This window comes from Miniopterus schreibersii, assembly GCF_964146895.1.
Source record: "Miniopterus schreibersii genome assembly, chromosome: 1".
In the NCBI taxonomy this organism is placed as follows: domain Eukaryota; kingdom Metazoa; phylum Chordata; class Mammalia; order Chiroptera; family Miniopteridae; genus Miniopterus; species Miniopterus schreibersii.
In genome coordinates, this window is record NC_138101.1 from 145,543,606 (window position 1) to 145,564,568 (window position 20,963).

A 20,963-nucleotide genomic window follows, 5' to 3' on the forward strand; every position below is an offset into this window, starting at 1 on the left:
AGTCCCTGTTAAAAGCTAAATCTGGTGCCTAATCCCCATTTTCTCTGCCTTGTCTCCAGCTCAGACAAGAAAATCTATTTATTACTTTAAAAAATGACAAAAGAGATTAATCAGGATTTGGCCACTAAATTTATCATCTGGGAAGAGTCCAGGAGATAAAATGAAGCACAGTTCTTTATTCCCTACTTCATCCCCTTCTCTCAGCCTGGCTTTATGGGAATAGCTGAGACGGTGGTGAAATTTAGGACCAATATTGCTAGGAAAAAACACACTGACAGCTAAATTAGTTTGGCAGGAAAGTGGTGTGGAGGGCTCTAAGCCAGGAATGAATTATGGGTATTGAGTAAGGCTGGGGCAGGGACCTGCTCTTTTAAGATCAGCAGGGATGTGGAGGAGAAAGATGCAGCTAATTCTAAGGCCTCTAACGAATGCCTCGGGGAGGGGGGGCAGGCACCCTGTGACTCACAGTCCTGACAACGCTTGGAAATTGCATTCTAGGGACGAAAAGCTGGAGAGATGGAGAGAGGAGGAGAGCAGTTGAGGATGGTCAGCACAAATGCATGCAGATGGGGAGGAGCTCACACACTTGTCAGTGTCCTTGGAGTCTGCTGACTTGCTGAGAGGCCTGGCATGTTCCCCCTGCTGTGCTGACCAGGACTTGGGTGATTACCCAAGATGGCTTTCTCTCTGACTTCTCAAAAGTTCGCTGCTGAAATGTTAGGACTCTTGCTGGCAGGGAAAGGGGACAGAACAGGTGAGGGGATGATCAGCAAAGAAGTGTCTTTCACATAAACAAAGAAAAGCCAGAGCTAGCTGTACTTGGGCCCCATAAGCAGAGCCCTTAGGGTCCGTGGACCATGTAACCAATCTGGCAGTAAACAGGCATCGAGCCTCTGCTCGGTGAGAGGCTCATGGGTGGAGCATGTATTAAGAAGTACAAGACCGTGTATAGTGTTAATCCTCTCAACAATTCTATGAGGTAGCTATCACTATCCTCATTTTATAAAGGAGGAATCTGAAGGTCAGAGAGGTTAAATATCTTATGTCCAAGGCCACATAATTAAGAAGTGACAAATAGGATCTGAGCTCTCGGGTCTATGCTGCTTCTTGGGTAGTTGGGTCTGTACATTAATATTAGGCAGTGACATTTGATTTAGAAAAGTGTGTTAAGAGCTCCTCCTAAGGGCCAAGATCACCATATATTTTTGTCCTTTAATCAAATCAGAAAGCCATGTGCCTGTGGTGCTCTCACTGGGTTGTATCAACCAATCCCTCTTGTCCCACTGTCGGTGGGTGAGGTGCAGACCAGGCGATCCTGATGTGTGCTGTTAAGAGGCGAGGTGCCAGGTTCTCAGCAAAGATGTGTTAGATTTGCTCTGACATGTGGACAGGAGCATGGACTTCTGGGTGTGGCCTGGCATCATCACCTCTTTCAACAGAAAGACAGAGGGAGAGAGAGTGGGAGAGGAAGAAGAAGGGAGGGGAGAGGAGAGATGTGCTCAGAGCTAAAGCAAACACTCTAGAGATAAAGAGCAAGGCAGGCTAGTGCTTTGCCAAAACTCCTCTCTGTTTAAGCTGTTAAACATAGTAGTTCTACCTTCACTGTCCTGCCTGACTCTACATGATTGCTTATTAATATGGATGAGCTTGGTTTTTAGAAGCAAAGTGGGGAGCCAGATCCACTTCCATGTGGATGAGCAGAGCCTGTAGCTTCTATGTCCAGTAAGGAGCATGAGGTTTGGTTCCAACTACACCCCTCCTCGCCCTCCGTGTTTCAAAGGAGGTGGGTGCACAGCACTCCATGCACCCGGAGCAGACAGCCGCCCTGATCTGACCAGGTCAGGCTGCCGCACCCTCCACCAGGTCCGTGTGAAGGAGCCACTTTCTCTCCCTGTCCCAGCTCTGTGCTTCCTTTGCACTCCTTGTTCCTGTTTCTCGCCCTCTTCTCTCCCCATTTCCTCATTTTCCTTCTCCAAGAAACTTCTGATCCTTTTACCGGATATAAAGGTCGTGGCGCGCTCTTCAAAACATGAAGTGAAAATAATTCCACATCCTTCCTTTCCTTCCCTCCTCTTTCCTTTTGTTTTGGATTTTCTCAAGCAGGGCAGGATCTAGAAGTAAATCTGGAAGCCTTATAGGACCAACAGTCCATATGACTGGTAACGGCCTCACTCCAGTCTTTGCTGTCTCGAAGCTTTTAGGGAGGGAGGGAGCTGGCAGAGCTGTTTCTTCCTCGGCTCCAGGATTCCCTGGCATGACCGCTTCACCTGGGGCCCCACCCTCCACAAGGTAACATCAAGGTTTTGCTTATGTCAACATTAGATCTTTCTAGTATAAAAATTAAGGATGCCTGTTACATAGACTTCCTAAATCTCCGAGGCAATACTTTTAGAGTGAATTTGGCTCTGATACACAAAACCCTGGAGAAGCTGGAAGCTCCTATTCACTGACCCTCTTACAGGATGGCTGTGGGCACAGAGGTTCTGTCTCATCCTCAAGAGGTGCCGGGAGAGATCGGCTCTGTTCCCTACAGCCGTCTGCTGTCTGCAGAACACAGTGCCCACAATGAGAGTTCATCATGGACCTGATCCATCAGCACACTGGCATTCACCCACTTGATTTTAAACCTTCAGTATTTCCCAGCTGGTTCTTCAGTGTCATGCTTTGGCATTTCCCAAGTACGTTAGGTCACTGGAGTCTATTTTAATCTCCCCCCAAAACAGCCAGAAAACTCTCCCCAAAACATCCACTGTGGCCACATCACAGGTAAAAGAAAAACATGCATTTGATTCATTAGTTACTCCAGCTCCCTCTGAGGAGCACCAGTTCAGGATGCAGTGTTCACACTTCCTGAAGGAACAAGCTCCTTCTGTTCCAATTCTACTGACGGGTGAGGAAGGAAAGCATGTGGGAATGAAATACAGAAGTAAAGTTATATTTAGGAAGAATTCTTTATCTCTAAGAGTTAGGAGCTTCCAAACTAGAGGATCTGAGGGGTTATAGTCCCTCTCTCCTGTCCTCCCCAGTAGGTCTTAGTGGCTGAGGGAGGTATGTCTAGTCTCACCTGGTTATTTCTTCCTTTAGGGCAGCAGGGTCTGCAGGGTAAAACTTCACACGGAAACACATGGTGAATGGAGGCTGGGCTGCAGAGAAGAAGAGTAGCCCATCAGGGAAGATCCTCTGGCCCAGAGATGACTGGGCTCCCCTCCCCACCAGGATGCATGGGCCTCTGAACCCTCAGAAGAAAATCCTCGGACGTTTAGGGCAACGTATACTCAGAACAGTGGAAAATTACCAAGACTCATTGCAAGTGGGAGGTTTCACCCCACCCTCCCCAGGGACAGGGCTTGAGTCTTTTCTTAGAGCATACTTACATCTCAACTGCTTCACCACGGACTTCGTAAACTCCAACCAATGCTGAAACAGAGAACGCAGAACAAGAAAACCCTAATGAGAAGCAGTGTCAAATATAACTTGTTTAACCCAATTTAAATAACCAGACAGATTGTAGCCCAGGGTGAAAGCAGCCCCAAAGCTTGTGATATGTAGGCTTGGAGAGTAGAGAGTGATAGGATTTTCTGAAAAGTTCCCCAGGGAACCAGCTGTGAAGGGGGAAAGAGTTCCAGCTTCAGATGCCATTTCTGGGCTTCCCTGGCAAGGCCACCTCTCACCGTAGGGTGCCAACATTCTGAGCCATGTTTCTGGCGTACCAGCAGGCACAAGTAAATGTACGCGTGTGTGATGGGGGCTGAGCCCCACCTGGCTTGAGTAGGGAAATACTGACTTTAATGGGTTGTATGTGTTTGTGCTACACGCCAACATTTTCTTTGGCAGGGGGACAGAGGCTATTGGTAGCAGCTCTAGAAAGTACTGACAGATAGGATTTCATGAATGGTGAGAAGGCAGGGATGGCTGGTGTATCTTCCATCTCTGTTTGAGTAACACAGATTGCCAAACCCTGTGTGACAGATACGCGCTCAGGATTCCTTAGCATCCAGGGATGTTTAAAGTCTGTCTCACAAGATAACTAACCACAGCCGATGTGTAGGATCGTATTCTGTGTCCCTTGGAATTTCATGGAGGGAGGACATAGTAGCAATACATTTCCCCCATGGTACTTATGTTTGGGAAAGGAAGAAATGAGACCATTCTATATCTGTTTGCCATTTCTACATGGATGCTTTATAAATGCATTATTGATGTTTGTAGCTTTTATGCTAATCAGCAACCTTGACAATTTGCAGAGAGGTAGAACTTCTTATTTGGGTTTGGTTATCTGGAAGTAGCTTAAAACCATTAGTCATGAGCTCTGTGAGGGCAGAAAACTATCTTGTTTGCACTGCATTGCCCGTGCCCAGCACCGTGTTCAGTATGCAACTATCGAAGGGATGAACGAACCAGGCCCTCACCTCCCTCTTTTCTGGCTACTTCCATTTAGTGTAACATCTTGGCAGAGTCCTCCCTTTGCAGGAAAGCAGCCAGGGCCACGCAGACAGCATTCTGGCCACCTCGATTCTCAGCTCTCACCTTCTGGGCTGGGCCGTGGGTCATGCAGTTAATGGACCCACTAAGAGCCAGTTCTCTCGTCAGCTCCACATGGATAATCTGGGCTGACATTCTGTTCTCTTGCTTCCTCTGATCTGAGTTCCCACGAGGCTAGCAACTCATTATAGCCACTCAATGTGGTTAAGAGGTCCTTCTCACATTACACGGCCCACCGCGGCTTGGCTTCACAGGGAGCAAAGGCAAGAGATGAAATTGCATGGAAACAACTGGGTTTGCAGGCCGTGCAGGTGCAGGTAGAGGAGGCCCATCTGTTCAGAGTACACTAGAACTTCGCACAGGGAGAACTCGCAAGTGTCTGGGACTCAGTAAACAGGACGCCCCTAGACATTCCGGTGACAGACTAAAGTAAATAAAGTTAGAAACTATGAGGAATGACTCATGAGATCCTTTATCAGCAGAAGCGAGATGGAGGTGAAGATACAGAGGCTATTCCCCTTGGCAAGAAGCTGGCTAGAGGACTTTGGTTTGTCCTGGAGTGGGAGATGAAGAAAGGAGTGAGGCTGGAGGAGGTCAGGAGCGGGTGGGAAGGGAGTAGAAAGTGGTCACAGCTTGTCCAAGAGATTTTAAGGGTCTGGAAGAGAAATCTTGAAAGGATGCCAAGAATATGGTGATGGCCAGAGTTACCTTTTGTGCCTGCCTGGCTGAATCTGGGTCCCAGAGTCACTAGGAAACTGATAACATGGGTTTGAGGAAGAGTGGTGAGGAGGAGACGACTCAGAGGGGGGCAGTTTGTTCCTGTCTTTGGGCAATGGGCCAATGTGGCAGAATATTCAGGCTCTAGAGGCTTGAAAGGGTATCCCCACCTTGAAAGGAGAAGCTGAGCCAGGAACGAGGGAGAGGGTGACATGAGGGCAGCTCCTCCGAGAGGGATCAGGAGAGTTCCCAGACCCCACGGAGACCCCTGCAGAGCAGCAGTGAGGAGATGGATGTGAGCGCTGGGTACAGACCGCCTGGTGCCCCAGGAGGGGAGGTTTATTTTAAAGCCTCACACTCTGGGGAGCTGGGATCCTACCTCCTCCATCTGTACCATGAATCAGTAGATCTAGGATGACAATTCTTTACAGGTCCATTTCCCCACAGCTCTCAAGGACCCTCTTGAGCCTCCCTGCTCTCCTTAACCCCTCAATAAAGACGAAGAATCACAAAAACAGAGGCCCTCAGGTATGAATTCAACATGGGACCTTAGAAACCACACAGGCTCTCGGTAAGACAGGTCTGAAGTGGAGACAGGCTTTGCCACCTGCCTTGGGCAAGTTACTGAACCTGTTTGAGATTTTATTTACTAATCTGGAGATGGATAATATAATTTGTGGCAAGAATTAAATAGCATATATGAAGCTCACAGTTTAGTGCCTGATACAACTCTGTGTTCAATAGTCATCAGTTAACTTCGTGCTCAGTGCAGAGCCTGGCCCACGGTAGCTACTCCATGAAAGTTTATTTCTCTTTTCCCCATTTCCTTACCTTTCTCTGTCTCCTTCTGCCTTTAATCCTCACCACCTCCACACGCTCTCTTACTCTCAAACTTCAAAAGAATAAGCAGGACACACTGGGCCCTTTCTTCTTCAGATGCTGCTCTCTTTGGGAGATGCAGACCTCAGGGTAACTGGCCTTCCTCCTCAAGGAGAGGCAGCTCAGGCCGAAAGAATGAACAAATCAGCAACAAAGGACCCCTTTGTAGAAACAGTCCATCAGCATACAGTGAATGGACACTGACAGGGCATGAGGACACGTAGCTGCTTGGTGTCATGGCACTTTCTGGAGACTTATACTGAGGCCCAGAGCTAAGGACAGTAATTATGTCAAGACAGTGGAGCCTTTGTAGGGTGAGGGGCTGACCTCAATGTACTTTCCAAACACTGGTGATGCTCAAAATTCTGCTGAGCCAGGAGAAATGAAACATGTCAGCAAAGTGGGACAGGGCTTGTCAGAGTAAAGGGATCATTCTGATTCTTTTTGAAAGTTCATGTGTTTAGCATAAAACCCTAAATGGGACCTGGAGACACAATGGTTCAGAGCAGCGATTTTCAATTTTTAAAACCTGCAATACTTGACCATTTAATCAGGGGCACTGACCTCTTTTCCTTTAGATTGTCAAATAAAAAAATGACAACAGCCAACACAACAATAGCAGTTCCATGTGAATGAATCAAAATTATACATAATTTTTTTTTGTCAGAGCAGCTAAAAATATATTTTTTGGTGTGCCACGGAATTTTAGTAATTAGTTTCTGTGTGCCATGAGATGAAAAAGGTTGAAAATCTCTGGCTCAGAGCATCAAAGAACAAAACAGCACCTGACGCGCATGGTGAGGGGAGCACCCATTCATTCGTTTCCTGTGGTCCTGGCCACTGCCGGGAGGCTGCACCCTCCGGGGCTCCCTCCAAGGTAACCTAGTGGCGAAAGAGATGAAGCCCATGCGTGCAGCTGTGAAGAAATTTAGTGGACCCATGAAAGGGGGCCCCCTAGGATTCATGGTGATCATGTTTTTGGAGGGTAGTAGACAAGACTGGGTGGTGGGCAGGGGTGAAGGGAAGGGAGACATTGAGGCCCTAATGCTTCTGTATACTGCCCCACTTTGGTGGGGATGCCAGAGAGTACATCCCCACAGAGAGCAAAGGGCTGATGGACAGCATTGCAAAAACTGCAGGTGTTTGCTAGTGGGCCACCTGGGCAAGCGGAGGGGGGAATATGGCACCACTAGCCATAAACTCACCCACTCATCACTCCTTCAGCAAATACCTACTAAATACCCACTATATTCCAGGCCCTGTACTAGCTCCACGGGATACAGTCATGAATAAGATAGTGTGTATGCCCTCACGGGACTCACATTTACAGGCAATCGCAGCCTGGTGGGCTGAGGGCCATGACAAGGGCAATACAGGGCACATGGGGCACACAGGAGGGCCCCTTATTCAGAGTGGGGGCTGGGGAAGACTTCTGGAAGAAGCAAAAGTCTAAGCTAAGACCTTCTGTGTGAGAAGGCATTAGCCAGAAGAGTGTAGAGTGTGGAGAAGTGAGGAAGAGTGTAGAGTGTGGAGAAGAGATATTCCAGGCAGGGGGAACTGTGTAGGTGAAGGCTCTAGAGAGAGAGAGAAGGATGACATGTCTGGAAGCCATGGAACAGTCTGGCTGGGCCACAGCAAGAAGGAGAAAGGTCAGGGGAGGTGAAGCTGGAGAGGTGAGCAGGGGTCTGGGGATAGCGGACTTGTTCCTCTACCCGTCAGGAATGTCACAGCCCTTGTCAGTGCCCTTTATCTGTAGAGCCGCCCATACTGCGTAGAGCAGAAAAGAACTGCAGGATTTGCAAGGCCCCGAAAGGCCCGTGTCAGTTCGGCTCTCTTTGCCCTGCTCAGATTGGGTGGTGTGGCGCCTCAGGTGAGGCCCTTCCTAACCAGAACAGTGTGGCTCAGCCCATTTACTAGAAAGAGGGTAGGAGAGGGTCAGCCTGTGACCTGGGCTCTGAGACCACACCACCAGCCTGGCTGCTCTGCCTCCGACGGGGAAACTGGGCAAATCACGTTAGCTCTCCAGGCTGCATTTCAGCATCTGTAAAACGATGAGCACACTGGGTGAGCTTTGCTGAGGTGTCTTCCAGGTCTCATGATACAACTTAAAGAGATGACACCCAACCTCAGGGTCTGGTTGGTCCCTGGCTCCTGAGGCTAAACTTTGAAGATGGGTGGTAGGCTTACTGGCCAAACTTCTCCTTCATTTGTGCTTTGAATATTGACTTACCCGCTGCTTATCTGGGTCCACAAAGCGGATCCCAAAATAGTCTTTCTCAAGTAGGTTCAGGTGGTGGCAAAGAAGGTCAAACAGGTACTGGCCTTTGGCATCTCTCTGCAAAGAAAGAAAGCTCCCTTGAGAAACGAGAGGGCTTCTTCAGTGGAATTTCGTGTTGATGGTCATTAAAAATCATTCGTAACCACTGCATGAGGATATGAAAGGGGCACCTATCCATAACTATGTCCTCTATTTGTGAGGCATTAGATATTCTCTGGAATTCTGAGGCTTTAGCACCTGAAAGGAGCCCAAGAACCTTTCCTTCCCTGTGCCTCAGTTCCCCTCCCCAGGTTTTTCTGTACCCTTATATTACATTATAGGCAAGTCTCTATACATATACATCTCCTCTTTTAAAAATACATTGGCAGCATACTGTTTCTTGGGATTTTTCCCCATTTAGGGTATTTTGCAAATCCTTCTGTAGCAGTATGGATGGATGAGCCTCACAGTTTTTAACTGCTGCATTACCACCAGAATAAACCTAAATTTCTTTACCCAGCTCCACATGGATGGGATTTGATTCTGATCTATTACAAACAAGGTGGCAGTGAGTCCACAGTGATCTTTAATTACATCACCACTCTTGCTTTACACAATCAGTGGCTCCCCATTGCTCTCAGGATAAAATCCAAATTCTGATCACAGCCTCCAAGGCCGAACACTACCTGGCTCCTGCCCCTTCTTTGAACTCACCCCAAATCACTCTCCTCACTGCTCTTTGGCATGGCCTCTGTTCCTGAATGCTCCAAGGATTTTCTGCCTCTGCATCTTCATACTCCCTCTACCTGGTACACTCTTCCTCCAGCTCTTCTTACGGCCACTCCTGCCCTTGAGGTTTCCGCTTAAATGTCCTCTCTGCAGAGGGGTCCTTCCTACAGAACAGCTCCTCCCAGCTACTTTCTATCTCATTTATCCTGTTTATTTCCTTCATGGCACTGACAGTAATTTGTAATTATCCTGTTCATTTGTTTACTTATTTATTTGTTTGTCTGCTCCCTTTCTAGGCTATAATTTTCTTAAGGGCAGGAGCCCTCCCCCAGAACGTAGCTCAGGGCCTGGCATATGGCAAGTAGGTCCTCAATAATTATTTGTTGAATAAACAAATGATTAAATGAATAGGAGGTAGGGGGTTAGCTAAAAGTTTTCACAAAATGTGAGGAAATTAGGCAATTTCTAAACCTATAACCTTCTCTTTCAGGGACCTGCCTGGGTATCTGGGATGAGCTGGGAGGAGAATGACTTGCAGGAAACTGTCAAGACATCTGGAGCTCTGCAAGGCACTGATCCTTGGGCCTGTCCCCAGTGGTCTCCGCAGCGGAGATCATCATCTCTAGTGGCTGAGCCTAATTCTGCATGCAAATCGAGGTTGTCTTATAAGATCCAAAGCATCTCACCTGGGCCAAGGCCATGGGTAATTACAGAAGGGCCTGGCCCTGCTCCATGAAAGATTGACACCTAACCTCTTCCCCTTCTGCTGGCTTGCCCTATACTATCCAAGGAGAACTAGGGCAGGATATCACACCTCTCAGCAAATATCCTAAGCAGCTTATTCTTGAAGGGTTGGGAGGATGAGTGAGTGGGTGGACAGCTCAACTGAGGAAGGTGGTGCCATGTAGGCACCCCCCTCTTTGGCTGGCCCCACGCTCCCTCTCACAACATAATCCTGAGGTTGTGGGCCCAATCTCCCCCCGCCTTTGTTCTCCCACCAGAAAGAGCTACTTTCAGGACAGAGACTTGCTAGGAGTCACCCTGAGACTTCTAGGTGGTGGGCCACAAACCAGGTCTTTCAAAGGTTTCCATCAACAGCTGTCATTTTGGGCAGGGGCTGCCAACTATTTCCTTACTGATGCCCCAGCGTGTGGGAAGAGCTTAAACTCATTGTTAAGGTTCTCCTGGGAGCAGGGGAGCTATGTTTAACTCTACCTCAAGTGGCATGTCCACCCCCCCCCCCAAGGAGAGCAGCATGATCTCCTTCTCAGAGCAACTGATATGAAATATTAAAAGGCACTTGCATATTGTGAACATTTTTCTCTACAAATTTTACTTTGCACCAAGCTGGCTACTACACTGTGACCAGCTGGGTGAGTTTTAATGGCCGAAGAAATTAGCTTCCTTCCATACAACAACCGTATTAGTAGGAGCATGGGGTAGGTGTGGGGAAAAGGTGCTTCTGGGTCAGAGAAATCACATGGCTTTTCATCAGAATCATGTCTTCCATAAAAACAACTCACTCTCATGGGCTGGTAGCTCAATCACACTTGTGGGGCTCCCACCTCATAGGAAGAAAAGGAAGCCTGGCTTTCTCTTCAGGTAGTTATGAAAAAAGACATATCCCATTACACATTCCCTATATCAGTAAAAAACCGCATCTTTTTCTTGTTATTTCTCAGCATCTGGTGAAACGGCAGCTCCCTACCATGAAGTGACAGTTCCCTCGGGTTCCCATTTACCAGTGGAAGATGCATGGTCTGAGCTGAAGGCTCTTGTGTAGACTAATGAAGAGAAGCATCTTCCTTTGTTGTTTCTCCAAGGCTGGAGGGAGGGCAGTGAGGGGAGCAACAGGGAGGTAGGAAAGAGCTTCTTGTTAGGGCAGAATTCTGTGTTTACATTCCCAGCAGAAACACAAAGGCAGACTCAACTCAGAGCTCTGATGTGGCACCTTCGGAAGGCCACGAGCTGCCCCTCTATTGGAGCACTCACGTCTGTGGCTGGGCTGGTGGGGGACCTAAGGCAGCCTTGGGGGGGGGGAGGAGTGACATTCAGCTGAACCACCATGCTGGGCTCCCAGGACAAGCAGGAGCAAGAGTCTAGGAATTTTAAACTTCCTGGCTTGTGGGTCCCCTTGCACTTCCAGATGCTGGCAGTATCCTAGAATTTCCTCTCTGTAGTCTCCCTGTCCTAAGTCTAAGGCTTTCTGGAATATTCTGTGGCAGCCAGTCTTTTCTTTGTTGGATGGCAAAGTCAAGTGAATCGTATTTTCTCTTCCCTTTGCCTGTAGTGGCCCTCGCGCTGTGGCTACCCCTGTGCTGTGTGCCGAATGCTGTGCCATTGATTACTCTGGAGAAACAGGCACTAGTGTTGACAGGTGATTACTGTTTAGTCACAATGTCAGGGCTCTAGGCCTGAGGATGTTTATCTTCAAGACAAGCAAGCTGAGGCAGAGCACCCAAATCCAGCTAAACCTCTGAGATTATTCTCTTCCCAAAGTCATTGTTGAGTCAAAATAACTTAAGCACCCATTAGAAAATAAATTTGTATTTTATGAACCACAATAGTACCCACATATGAAAATAATAGCGCATATAAGACAACTATGAAAGTGCATATAAGTCGACCCATTTCCTCTCCCTGTATGGTGTACAGGACGGTTCGTGAGCCCCTCAGAATCATTCCGTAACTGAGGCTGGGAGAGTTCATATTCTCGCTCCTCCCTGGGCACCTGGTTCTGGTTCTCCATGGCCTGTCCATTCTTCAGGGAAGGGACTGAGGCAGCGGGCAGTAAGCAGGCTTGGGCCAGTGACCTAAAGTAGTCAAGGTTCATTGCATTTTCTGCCTCATAATCAATACCCTGGGGCAGAAGTGGTTTTATTTGAACCAATCATGGGGTCAATCCCAGGGACGCTGGCCGGGTGCATCCTGACCAGATGGGCTAACATGCAGAAAGCCCCCCGCAACACACACTCATTAGGCCCCACCTGATTCAATCCAGCTTCCCTGTGAGGCAGGCCAATATTTAAAAATATGTTTTTACTGATTTCAGAAAAAGGAAAGGAGAGATAGGAACATCATTGATGAGAGAGGGTCATTGATCGGCTGCCCACTGCCACGCCCCCTACTGGAGATCGAGCCCCAAACCAGGGCATGTGCCCTGACGGGGAATTGAACTGTGACCTCCTGGGTCATGGGTTGATGCTCAAACATTGAGCCACACCGGCTGGAGAGGCAAGCCAAATTTAAGAGCAAACTACATGAGTCTTGAACAGGGCAAGAGTGAGCCCAACTTTCTCAGCTCCCAGGCCACATGCTATTAAAGGGGAGCTGGCCACGGTTTAGAGAAGGCAGAGCTGAGATGGAGGGCAGGGGACAGTGTGCAACTGCAGTCCAAAATCACAAGAGTCCAGGGTACAAAAAGGCCTCACTAGGATGGGGGCCTAGAGGAGAGGGCAAGAGCTGAACAAGCTGTCCTGTCCTCAGAGGCCTGACAGGAAGGACTAGACACCAGGACTGGGATGGCATGTCTGCCTCTATCCTAGCTTAACTTTATATTTAAATGTCTTGTAGACCACTGACTTCCTTGCTTTCCTTCTCAGGGTCCTCTAAGGGCATGTGTGTGCGACATCTGCCAGGCTCAGGAGCAGATGCTGTGTAAAAGCACTTTAATGTCACAGAAGAACAGCCACATTAGCGCATCTTCTCAGGGCCATGGCTTGAGCATGCTGAGCCAAAAAGTGTGAATCAATTACTGCGGTGCAGTCCCACCTCTGTGTTTGCACGCTACACCCAGCCCAGCTTCCCTAGGCAGAGGGAAGACAAGGGGCACAAATGCTAACAGCAGGGCCCCAGATTTTTTAACCTCAGCACCTTCCACACTAATTTACATTTTCTTTGATGGGAGAAAACTCCTGCTGAGCTCCTGGCCCAGGAGCCCACTTTTCTTGCAGAGTCCTAAACCAACAAAATCTGCCCAGGAACAGCTGAGGCTGCAGCTAAAAAGCTCACTCTGGGAGAAGATGGGGAAGTTCATTCCAGGGAGAAATGTGGCCAAGCACCTTCCACAGCAGGTTACGCCAAGTGCAGCAAGGCCATGCCTTCTGCTCCCTACTTTCAGAGGAGATGGACTCCAGAGCTCAGTTAGGCTGGAAGGACAGGGCCCATGCACGCACTTGGCATCTAGGCTATAGAACCAGGAGGCTCTGTGGGGCCAGGTGGCTCCTGGGGGAGAGGCTCCAGCCCCGTGGAAGGAAGTCAGAGTTCAGAGGGAGAGGGGAACAGTGCTACCTAGTCTCCTGCAGCCACTGACCTAATCCTTAATAAAGGCAGCAACCTCTTGCACCAATACTCCCCAGTCTACATGCCAATTGAGGGAGTCCAGTGATTTTCATGATGCAAATAGCTATCTGTAGGTTCAGATGCCAGGCGTGGTGCCTTAGGAAGCCCCGTTGGCAGTCCTTGCTCGGGTCAGAGGACTCACTTAGCTCATCACCACATTGCATGCACATGGGGCGGGGAAAACACATCCAGTCTGTGTGCAAGTAAATGTCATGGGAGGGAGGACTGAGTGTTCTGTCAGCACAGATGGCTCAAACCAGACTCAACAAGGGCAATTAAGACCCTCTGAACAAAACCTTCAAACCTGCTGTTGTATAGCTTGTAAGAGCAGGGCTAATGAGAGGGCAGACTTATTGAGATGTCAATGGTGGTGCTTCAAGAGCCACAGTGCCCCATTCCTATGTGGATTCCTTGTGTCTGGAAAGAAAAAAACCTGAGCTGGTCCTGACAAAAAGCAAACTGGTCCCTATTTCCCAGGGAGAGGCCACTTTTACAGTAAGGTGACTCTCAGAAGCATCACTGTTTCTTGCTATTGGTTGAGTATATTTTGGTTCTATTTTTCCAGCCAGTATTAAATATCTCAGTGGACTTGTCATGTCACAGCTGCAGAACTACTGAAAACTCAGCAAGGATAGGGAAAAACTCATTACTTTGTATTGTGAGAAGTGCATAGTTCCCCCTCTCATACACACACAACTGTTTCATACAGCTATGCCTCTCATACAATGTTGCTTCAGATAACTTGTGAAGAAAGTCCACAACTTTGGGGTAAATACGTCTTGCTCCCAATTCATTTTAGTGCCTCCTCCTACCACCCAAAGGGCAAATGTACATGTTATTGGGCAAATCTGGGAATTTCTGGAGTTGTAAGGAGTGGCCTTGGTCAGGGGAAATATGGCAAGCTCAGCATCCTCACTTTCTCATAACCCTGTAGCTGTTCCCCCAATTTCCCCCCCCTCAGCAGAAAGCTGTTTACAGATCAGCACCAACAAATGTGATAGATTCTGGGCTGGACACATCCCATAAATGAAACAGGCCAGGATTTTTGAGTCCTGGTGCAATCTCCTTTTCAACTATCCTGTTGGGTCACTCATGTCCCCCAGAAGCTGAGGTGGAGGGAGAGAGAGCAGAGAGGGGGAGGGCTCAGGGAAGGCGAAGGCATTGAGGATGAGGACTAGGGTTGGAGTGAAACTCTGCTCTGCCATGTCTTAGCTTGTGACCTCAGACCTGAGTATACAGATTCAGGTAACATACCTTAATCTGTCTGAGCTTCCGTTTCCTCATCTATAAAATAAGACTAATACTACATCTTTCAAAGGATGATTGTGAGGCTCAAAACAAGAGACATAAAATACATTAAAAACCCTGTGTATTTTTTCTACCAATTTCCTCTGCCTCCTGTGACCTCTTCCTTCAGGCTGAATGGACTTGAACATGACAAGGCCTTAGCAAAGAGACTGTGCACTCAAAGAACAGAAGCTAATCCTCTCTAGACAAGAACACTTGGGTAGGCACTGGTACACGTCCGCCTATGCTTATGGAGATGGCAACCATTTGGAAACTGCCCTAAAGAGCTCTCAAAGAACAGATTGGCATCTTCTCCATACCCCAAGGCTATTTTCCCCAGACTAGGTTGGAAGAGTAGAAAATATTAAATATATGTCATCAAACCAACCCCCTCAGAGGCCTGGCAGCTTCTACTCAGCACCAGAGACAAAGGCAGAGATTCTTATGATATTCCCTTGATGTGTTCCTAACACTCCAGAAGGAAGAGTTGAGTGAGGCGGAGGAAGAGATAACAACACAGTTCCAACAGACACTATACCTTTTAATGCCTTGGCATTTAGAAAAAGATAAAAGCATTTGGCAAAATGTATTTCATTAAATTAACCTAGAGCTTCAGTCTCTCTCAAAAAAACATAATTGGTTCTTTCTGGTATTAAAGTTATGGGAGCTAACTCTAGTCTCAAATTCCTCTCCCTGGAATCCTTAGGCTACTGCCCATAGTATTGGCAGATAAACGGATGGACAAGTTGAGCCTATGGCTCTGATCAGAGTCCCAAGTTCCCCAGAGCTCACCCAGTCACTCAGCTGTTGGAATCCCTCGCTAGGACCAACAGGTCATTCTCATTGCTTCTCCTGAGCAGCATAGCCAGGGCCTCTCTTGAGAAGTCCCTCATTATAGCAGATAGAACTCTGAGGTCAGGTTCCAGGGCCTGACTCTTGGTCTGTGGTCCCACTAATAGCACAAAGCCACAGTCACAAATGCTTCTCTTCACAGCACAGGTGGAAATAACCTCACTAGAACAACAAAACTGAGAGTCCGTGGAGAGAAGTGAGGCAGCTGGGGCCAGGAGCCAGATGGTGGAGAGATGGTTTACTGCACAAATGCTGAGGCCTGCGAAAGCAGTAGGACAAATCTCGAATTTCCCAATAGGGACTCTATGTCCCAGTGGTGGATGGGGACAGGGAGGAGAGGCAAGGTAGGAGGCAGATGGCTAGCTCACTTGACAGTAGAGTTTCCTTAATAAACAACAAATTCAGAAACACATCATGCTCTGGACCAGTGGTTCTCAAACTTGAGTCTGTATCATATCACCTAGAAGGACCCAACAAGTGCTGGGTCCCTCTCCTAGAGTATCTGGTTCACTGGGTCTGGGGCAGGCCTTAATTTGCATTTCTAACAAGTTCCAAGATGCTGCTGGTGTTGATGGTGTGGGGATAAATGGACTAGATCAGCCCTCCTCCAGCACCTGTTGGTACTACCAGCTCTTGGAGCAAAGACTGCTGGGATAGGGGGAGAAAAGTGGATATTTGAACTCCACCACAACACAGCTCTGTCAGCACAATTCTCACTTTTATTCAGCTCTCACGTTTTCACATACCAAGTGTACCAACTTCAGAGCATTAGGCTTGTCAGTAAAATACCAAGGAGAAACTCTGCTCCTTCCTGCCAGGTTCTCAAATTCTGCCTTTCATGACAGTGGGCTGGTACCCAATCCTGGCTGGAATCCTGGTTTATTTTCAATGGCTAAGTAGCTCAAAATCATGGCACTTTTGCCATAAACTAGATCATCAGAAAGTAAAGCTCACAGTTACCAGACCTAATTCAGAGAAAGAGCTTCCTTCTCACCTCATTCTGCTCTGGGTGGCAGTCTGCTCCAGAGCACTTCGTCCCCTGGCCTCTGGGAGCTCTGGTCTAGGAGGCGGGTGGGGAGCTGCCCAGACCTCTGCCGGCTGCTGCCTTTCCCCTGTATCTGTGCTCTTTAAGCTTCTCGGTCAGACTTTCGTCTTGGCTGTCATGACCTGCCTTCTCCTTCCTCTCTCTTTCCTGGATGGGAAGTGATGGGTATAAGATATGTGCCCTGAGGATGTCCTTCCAAAGAAAAAAGTCTGTGCTCAGCTTTGAGCAGGGAGTTTGGGGCAGAAGGGAAGTGATGGGAGTGAGGGAAGGCACATTCTGATTTCAATCTCTTGGGCAAGTCATTCCCCTCACTGAGCCTGTTTCCCTCTGTGTAAATGATCTCACGTCCTGTTATTGCCCAGACTCTCTGATTCTGTTATTAGTTGACCAGAGTAATCACACTCCAGGTCCATCTTCTCTTAAATAATGACAAAAAAAGAATTTGGTTTTTTTTGTTCCTTAAAAAGAGTAAGTAGGTAGCTTTACAAAGGAGCTATTTATTAAGACATTCATTGCAAGTTTAATTAATTAAAAAACTCAGGGCCATTGCTCAAAGTAAATAAAGGAACTAAACAATTCATTCAATTCTAGAAACTGCCTCCAGCAGGCCTGAGACAGTGAAGACCATTATGTGAAACTGTTACTCTGCTAGGAGTCTGGTCAGTTTATGTTCCTCTGTGAGCAACGGGAAACTCCTGTTAGATCCTCCAGCGCCCACCTCCAGCCTTACAGGGAGGACTGCTCAGGATCCTCTCAGAACGCACCGAGGCTCTACCTCCCACTGTCCTCCCCAGGCCCACGGTTTCCTTGACTACAACCCAGGTGGCAGTGGGGCTCCTGGGTTTCTGTCTGGAAGGGCATTAGGGGTGGGGAGTGGAATGAAGTTTTACTTGCATGGTCCCGTATATAAGACTGAGAATGCAACTATCTGATAAAGAAGGGAAAGGAAATCACACAGATGAGATGAGGGGCTCATAAAGTGTTCCTTCACCTCATCCTCCATGATCCTAAAATTGCTTTGAGGCAGAGCTACTGAAGCTGGGCTGAGTAAAAGTTAAAGGTGAGTGCACTTCCTTGGGTCCCTGATCTTGTTAGTTTCCTGAGGGCTGTCCGAGGTGTAATACTTCAGTGGCTGAGCAGCAACAGGTGGCTCTTGGTCTATAAATAATTCTTGGGTTTGGAAATGTATCACCTAACATGCACTGGGGGTGGGGCAGGAATGACCAGATCCCCAGGGCTCAGGTAAAACCATATCTAGGTCTTGCAGTGTGATGGAGAGCAGAGGGGTAAGATGGTCTGAAGAGCAGGGGTGAGTGCAGGAGTGGCAAGAGCCCTGAGCTTAGCAGTTGCCCTAGAGGCCTCTGGCACATTCCTGTCATCTCTGTGCCTTTGCATGGCAAGGCCACCAATACTGAGACCAAGAGTCCCCTGAGGGCTGTGCAGCAACACTGGTTGAGATGTCACCATTGAAAAAGTATTGCATGTCTGCTGCAAACTCAATATTGTGCTATTTGAAGGCCAAAAAAGAATGACAAACCATTTAGAAAAACACTCAATTCAATATACAGCTGACTCTTGAACAACTTGGGGTTTAGGGGCATTGACATTCTCCCATCCCCTGTTGAAAATCCATGTATGCTTTTGACTACAGTTGGCCCTTTGCATCTGCAAATTTAATCAACTGTGGAAACAGTATTTTTGATCTGTAGTTGGGAATCTGCAGTTGGGAATACAAAAATACTGTTTTTGATCCTTGGTTGGTTGAATCTGCAGATACGAAACACATGGATATGAAGGGCCAACTGTACCTACTAAAAAAAATCCGCATATGAGTGGAACCACACAGTTCAAACCTATGTTGTTCAGGGGTCAACTGTATCTATCAAGGGCCTCCCTTGGGCAAGGCACTACCCATGCATTCTCAGGGTTGCAGGGATATGGGATTTAGAGACATCTTAAAAAGTGGCTTAGGAAAAGCCTGCTTCTTTCCTCTCATCTCACAGCACTTAACTGTCCTATGGCTGCCCCTCCTGTGTCCATGTCTACTTTTCTCTCCATTACCTGCAGAGATGGAAGCATGGTATCCAGTGTTTGTACTCACAGTGCACATGAGCCCTGTACTTCCTGAGAACCATCTGTTAATTAACTACTAAATGACACGGCCAGGCTAATAGCGGAAGATTAGCACTAGCTAATCTTATGAACGCCTCCCTCCTGGGTCGTCAACTCCTAATACCCAGTGAGATCACTGGAGGAAAGAACCAAGAAGAATCATGCTGGGGTAAGACTGTTCCTGGAGTGGAGTCCCTGTCTAAAGCAGAGTCTAACTTAACCCTAGAACTTCATTTCAGTATTGGTCTCCTAGGTATTATCTTTTGTCTAGTTTGCTGTACTTGAGTGGGACAGGGGCTCCCAGCCTCAACATCACTGTGTCGCAGAAAGGTGCCTACAGTACAGTCCAGGTATAGAATGACTGGTTAGGCCACCTACACAGTCATGGGAAACAAAAACACGGCTGCTTCTAGGAAGGTCTCTGGCTGGGTCCTTGCCATTGGATGGGGAATTAAAAGTTCAATACTGGAAAAGACTAATCATTACATCTGCTTAATTATATTGATGTAAATCTCACAGCCAAGTTCTTTTTAGGAAGTTGATGTTGGAAAATACTTCCATGTTTCTAGGCTCATGTGGAATAGGATTTAGGATGTTTTTAACTCCTGGAAATTATCAAATGGCTTCCTATGGGCAAATTCCACGTCTCTGGAGATTTCCTCTTCCCCTTACAGTTTTTTTCTGATGTTTTGCCTGTCTTTCTAAAATATTTCCTGACACATGGTCAAGATGCCACAGGATATTCAGCTCTCAGGGGACTCTTGGGCTTCAGCACCTCAGATCAATGGGTAATAAACACAGGATACCTGCCTTATCACCTGTCACAGGTGGAGTTTAGCATGCAGGATGTTTTTAAGGTGTGCTCTTAGGATCAGCACCCATTGAAAGGAGTGGAAGAAAGCTGGAATGAGCAGAGGGAGAAGGTGAGCTACGATGCAGGCCTAGTGTCAAATTGGCTGAACCATGGGAAGCTCTGGAGCTAGAGTGATCCTTCAGAGTTGTTTCAAGTTGAGCCAAAATAGCTGGGCCTTTTATACCCCTGCCTTAAGCGGTCACTGGATAAGGACCACTGCCAATGGCACCCCCAAGGGGACCGGGTGGGACATCTGAGTCTATCATATCATTCTTGACACAAACCCAAAATCATAACTACCATTTCTTACGAGCTCACCATGTCCAAGCATTCTACAAGCATTACCGCTAATGTTAACAATTGCATCAAAAAGGTTTCTATTTACCACATTTTACAAAAGAGGAAACTAAAGCTCAGTGGAGTTAAGTGACATGCCTAAGACCACACAACTAGTATATGGAACTCAAACCCAGGCCTGCCTTGCCCCCAAGTTTATAGTCTTTCCATTATGCCAAACTCCCATCTTTTGATTTTCTCATATGGCCCCTGCACAAGCAAACTACAGCTCCATCCTTCTATGCAGCTCTGGGTTGGATTTGTGATCCTCTGACTATATGTCTAATTGTGCAGCTGACGATTAGCAACAGCTAATCTTACCTGGGCCCGTTGTTTGAATTATTTTCTGAATTCTTTGGGTCTCTTAGACCTGTGCACTATTGGCCTGCTTCACACAGAAAGCCACTCCTGCTAGGAAAAGTCCAGATGCTGGGCTTCTCCAGAAGGCACAAGGAGGAGGAATCTTCAAAACCTAACAGGAAACCAGTAGCTTAGCCAACAATATTTGAAGATGATGAATAAGGAATGAACAGCATTGAAAGCCAGGTTTCTTCTTACATTTTTCTTTTGGACTTTTGGGGATTGGAACATTTCCAAATTTCTATATCACAGAAATTGCACATCAGCTAGTAACTGAATCCAACCCCCCAGACTGAGGGGTTGAGGCAGGAGCTGGTACGAGAACTTTCCATACCCCCAAAGGTTGTTAGCAATCTTGCTCTTCCTTTGTATGCTCCAGGTGGCCCTAATCTTCAACATGGCATGTGTAGGCCAGAGGAAGTCACTGGCTCATTACAAGAAAAGCTTCCGCCTCAGCAAAATCGTACATCATTGGCAAGTTTATTTGGCCCTGTGAGTTTTCTCTCCAGGTAGAGTCTCATAGGTTGTTGTCTGGGCTGATCTTTTCAATTCATCAGAGATGCTTATTTAGAAATGCATGTGACACCTGGCTGTGTAAGTGGCCCAGTTAGTGGGACAGGCTCTGGAGTTGCCCCTTCAGCGTATTCAAATCCTCCCTGCACTTCAAGTAAGAGTTCTTTGAGGCCACATTACTTATACCTGCTCTCCCTGCC

The 20,963-nt window shown here is 47.5% G+C and overlaps 1 protein-coding gene across 4 annotated transcripts in view; it reads right to left on the reverse strand.

Annotated features, from left to right (window-relative positions):
* FRMD5 (FERM domain containing 5) overlaps positions 1-20,963 on the reverse strand; it is a 249,552-nt gene that overhangs the window by 34,872 nt on the left and 193,717 nt on the right. For all 4 annotated transcript variants that reach the window (XM_081156437.1, XM_081156436.1, XM_081156438.1 and 1 more), the window contains exons 2-4: positions 8,309-8,413; positions 3,375-3,417; positions 3,065-3,143 (exon numbers count right to left, since the gene is read on the reverse strand). In XM_081156437.1, coding sequence (XP_081012563.1) covers positions 3,065-3,143; positions 3,375-3,417; positions 8,309-8,413 — 227 coding nt within the window. The remainder of the gene's footprint in view (positions 1-3,064; positions 3,144-3,374; positions 3,418-8,308; positions 8,414-20,963) is intronic.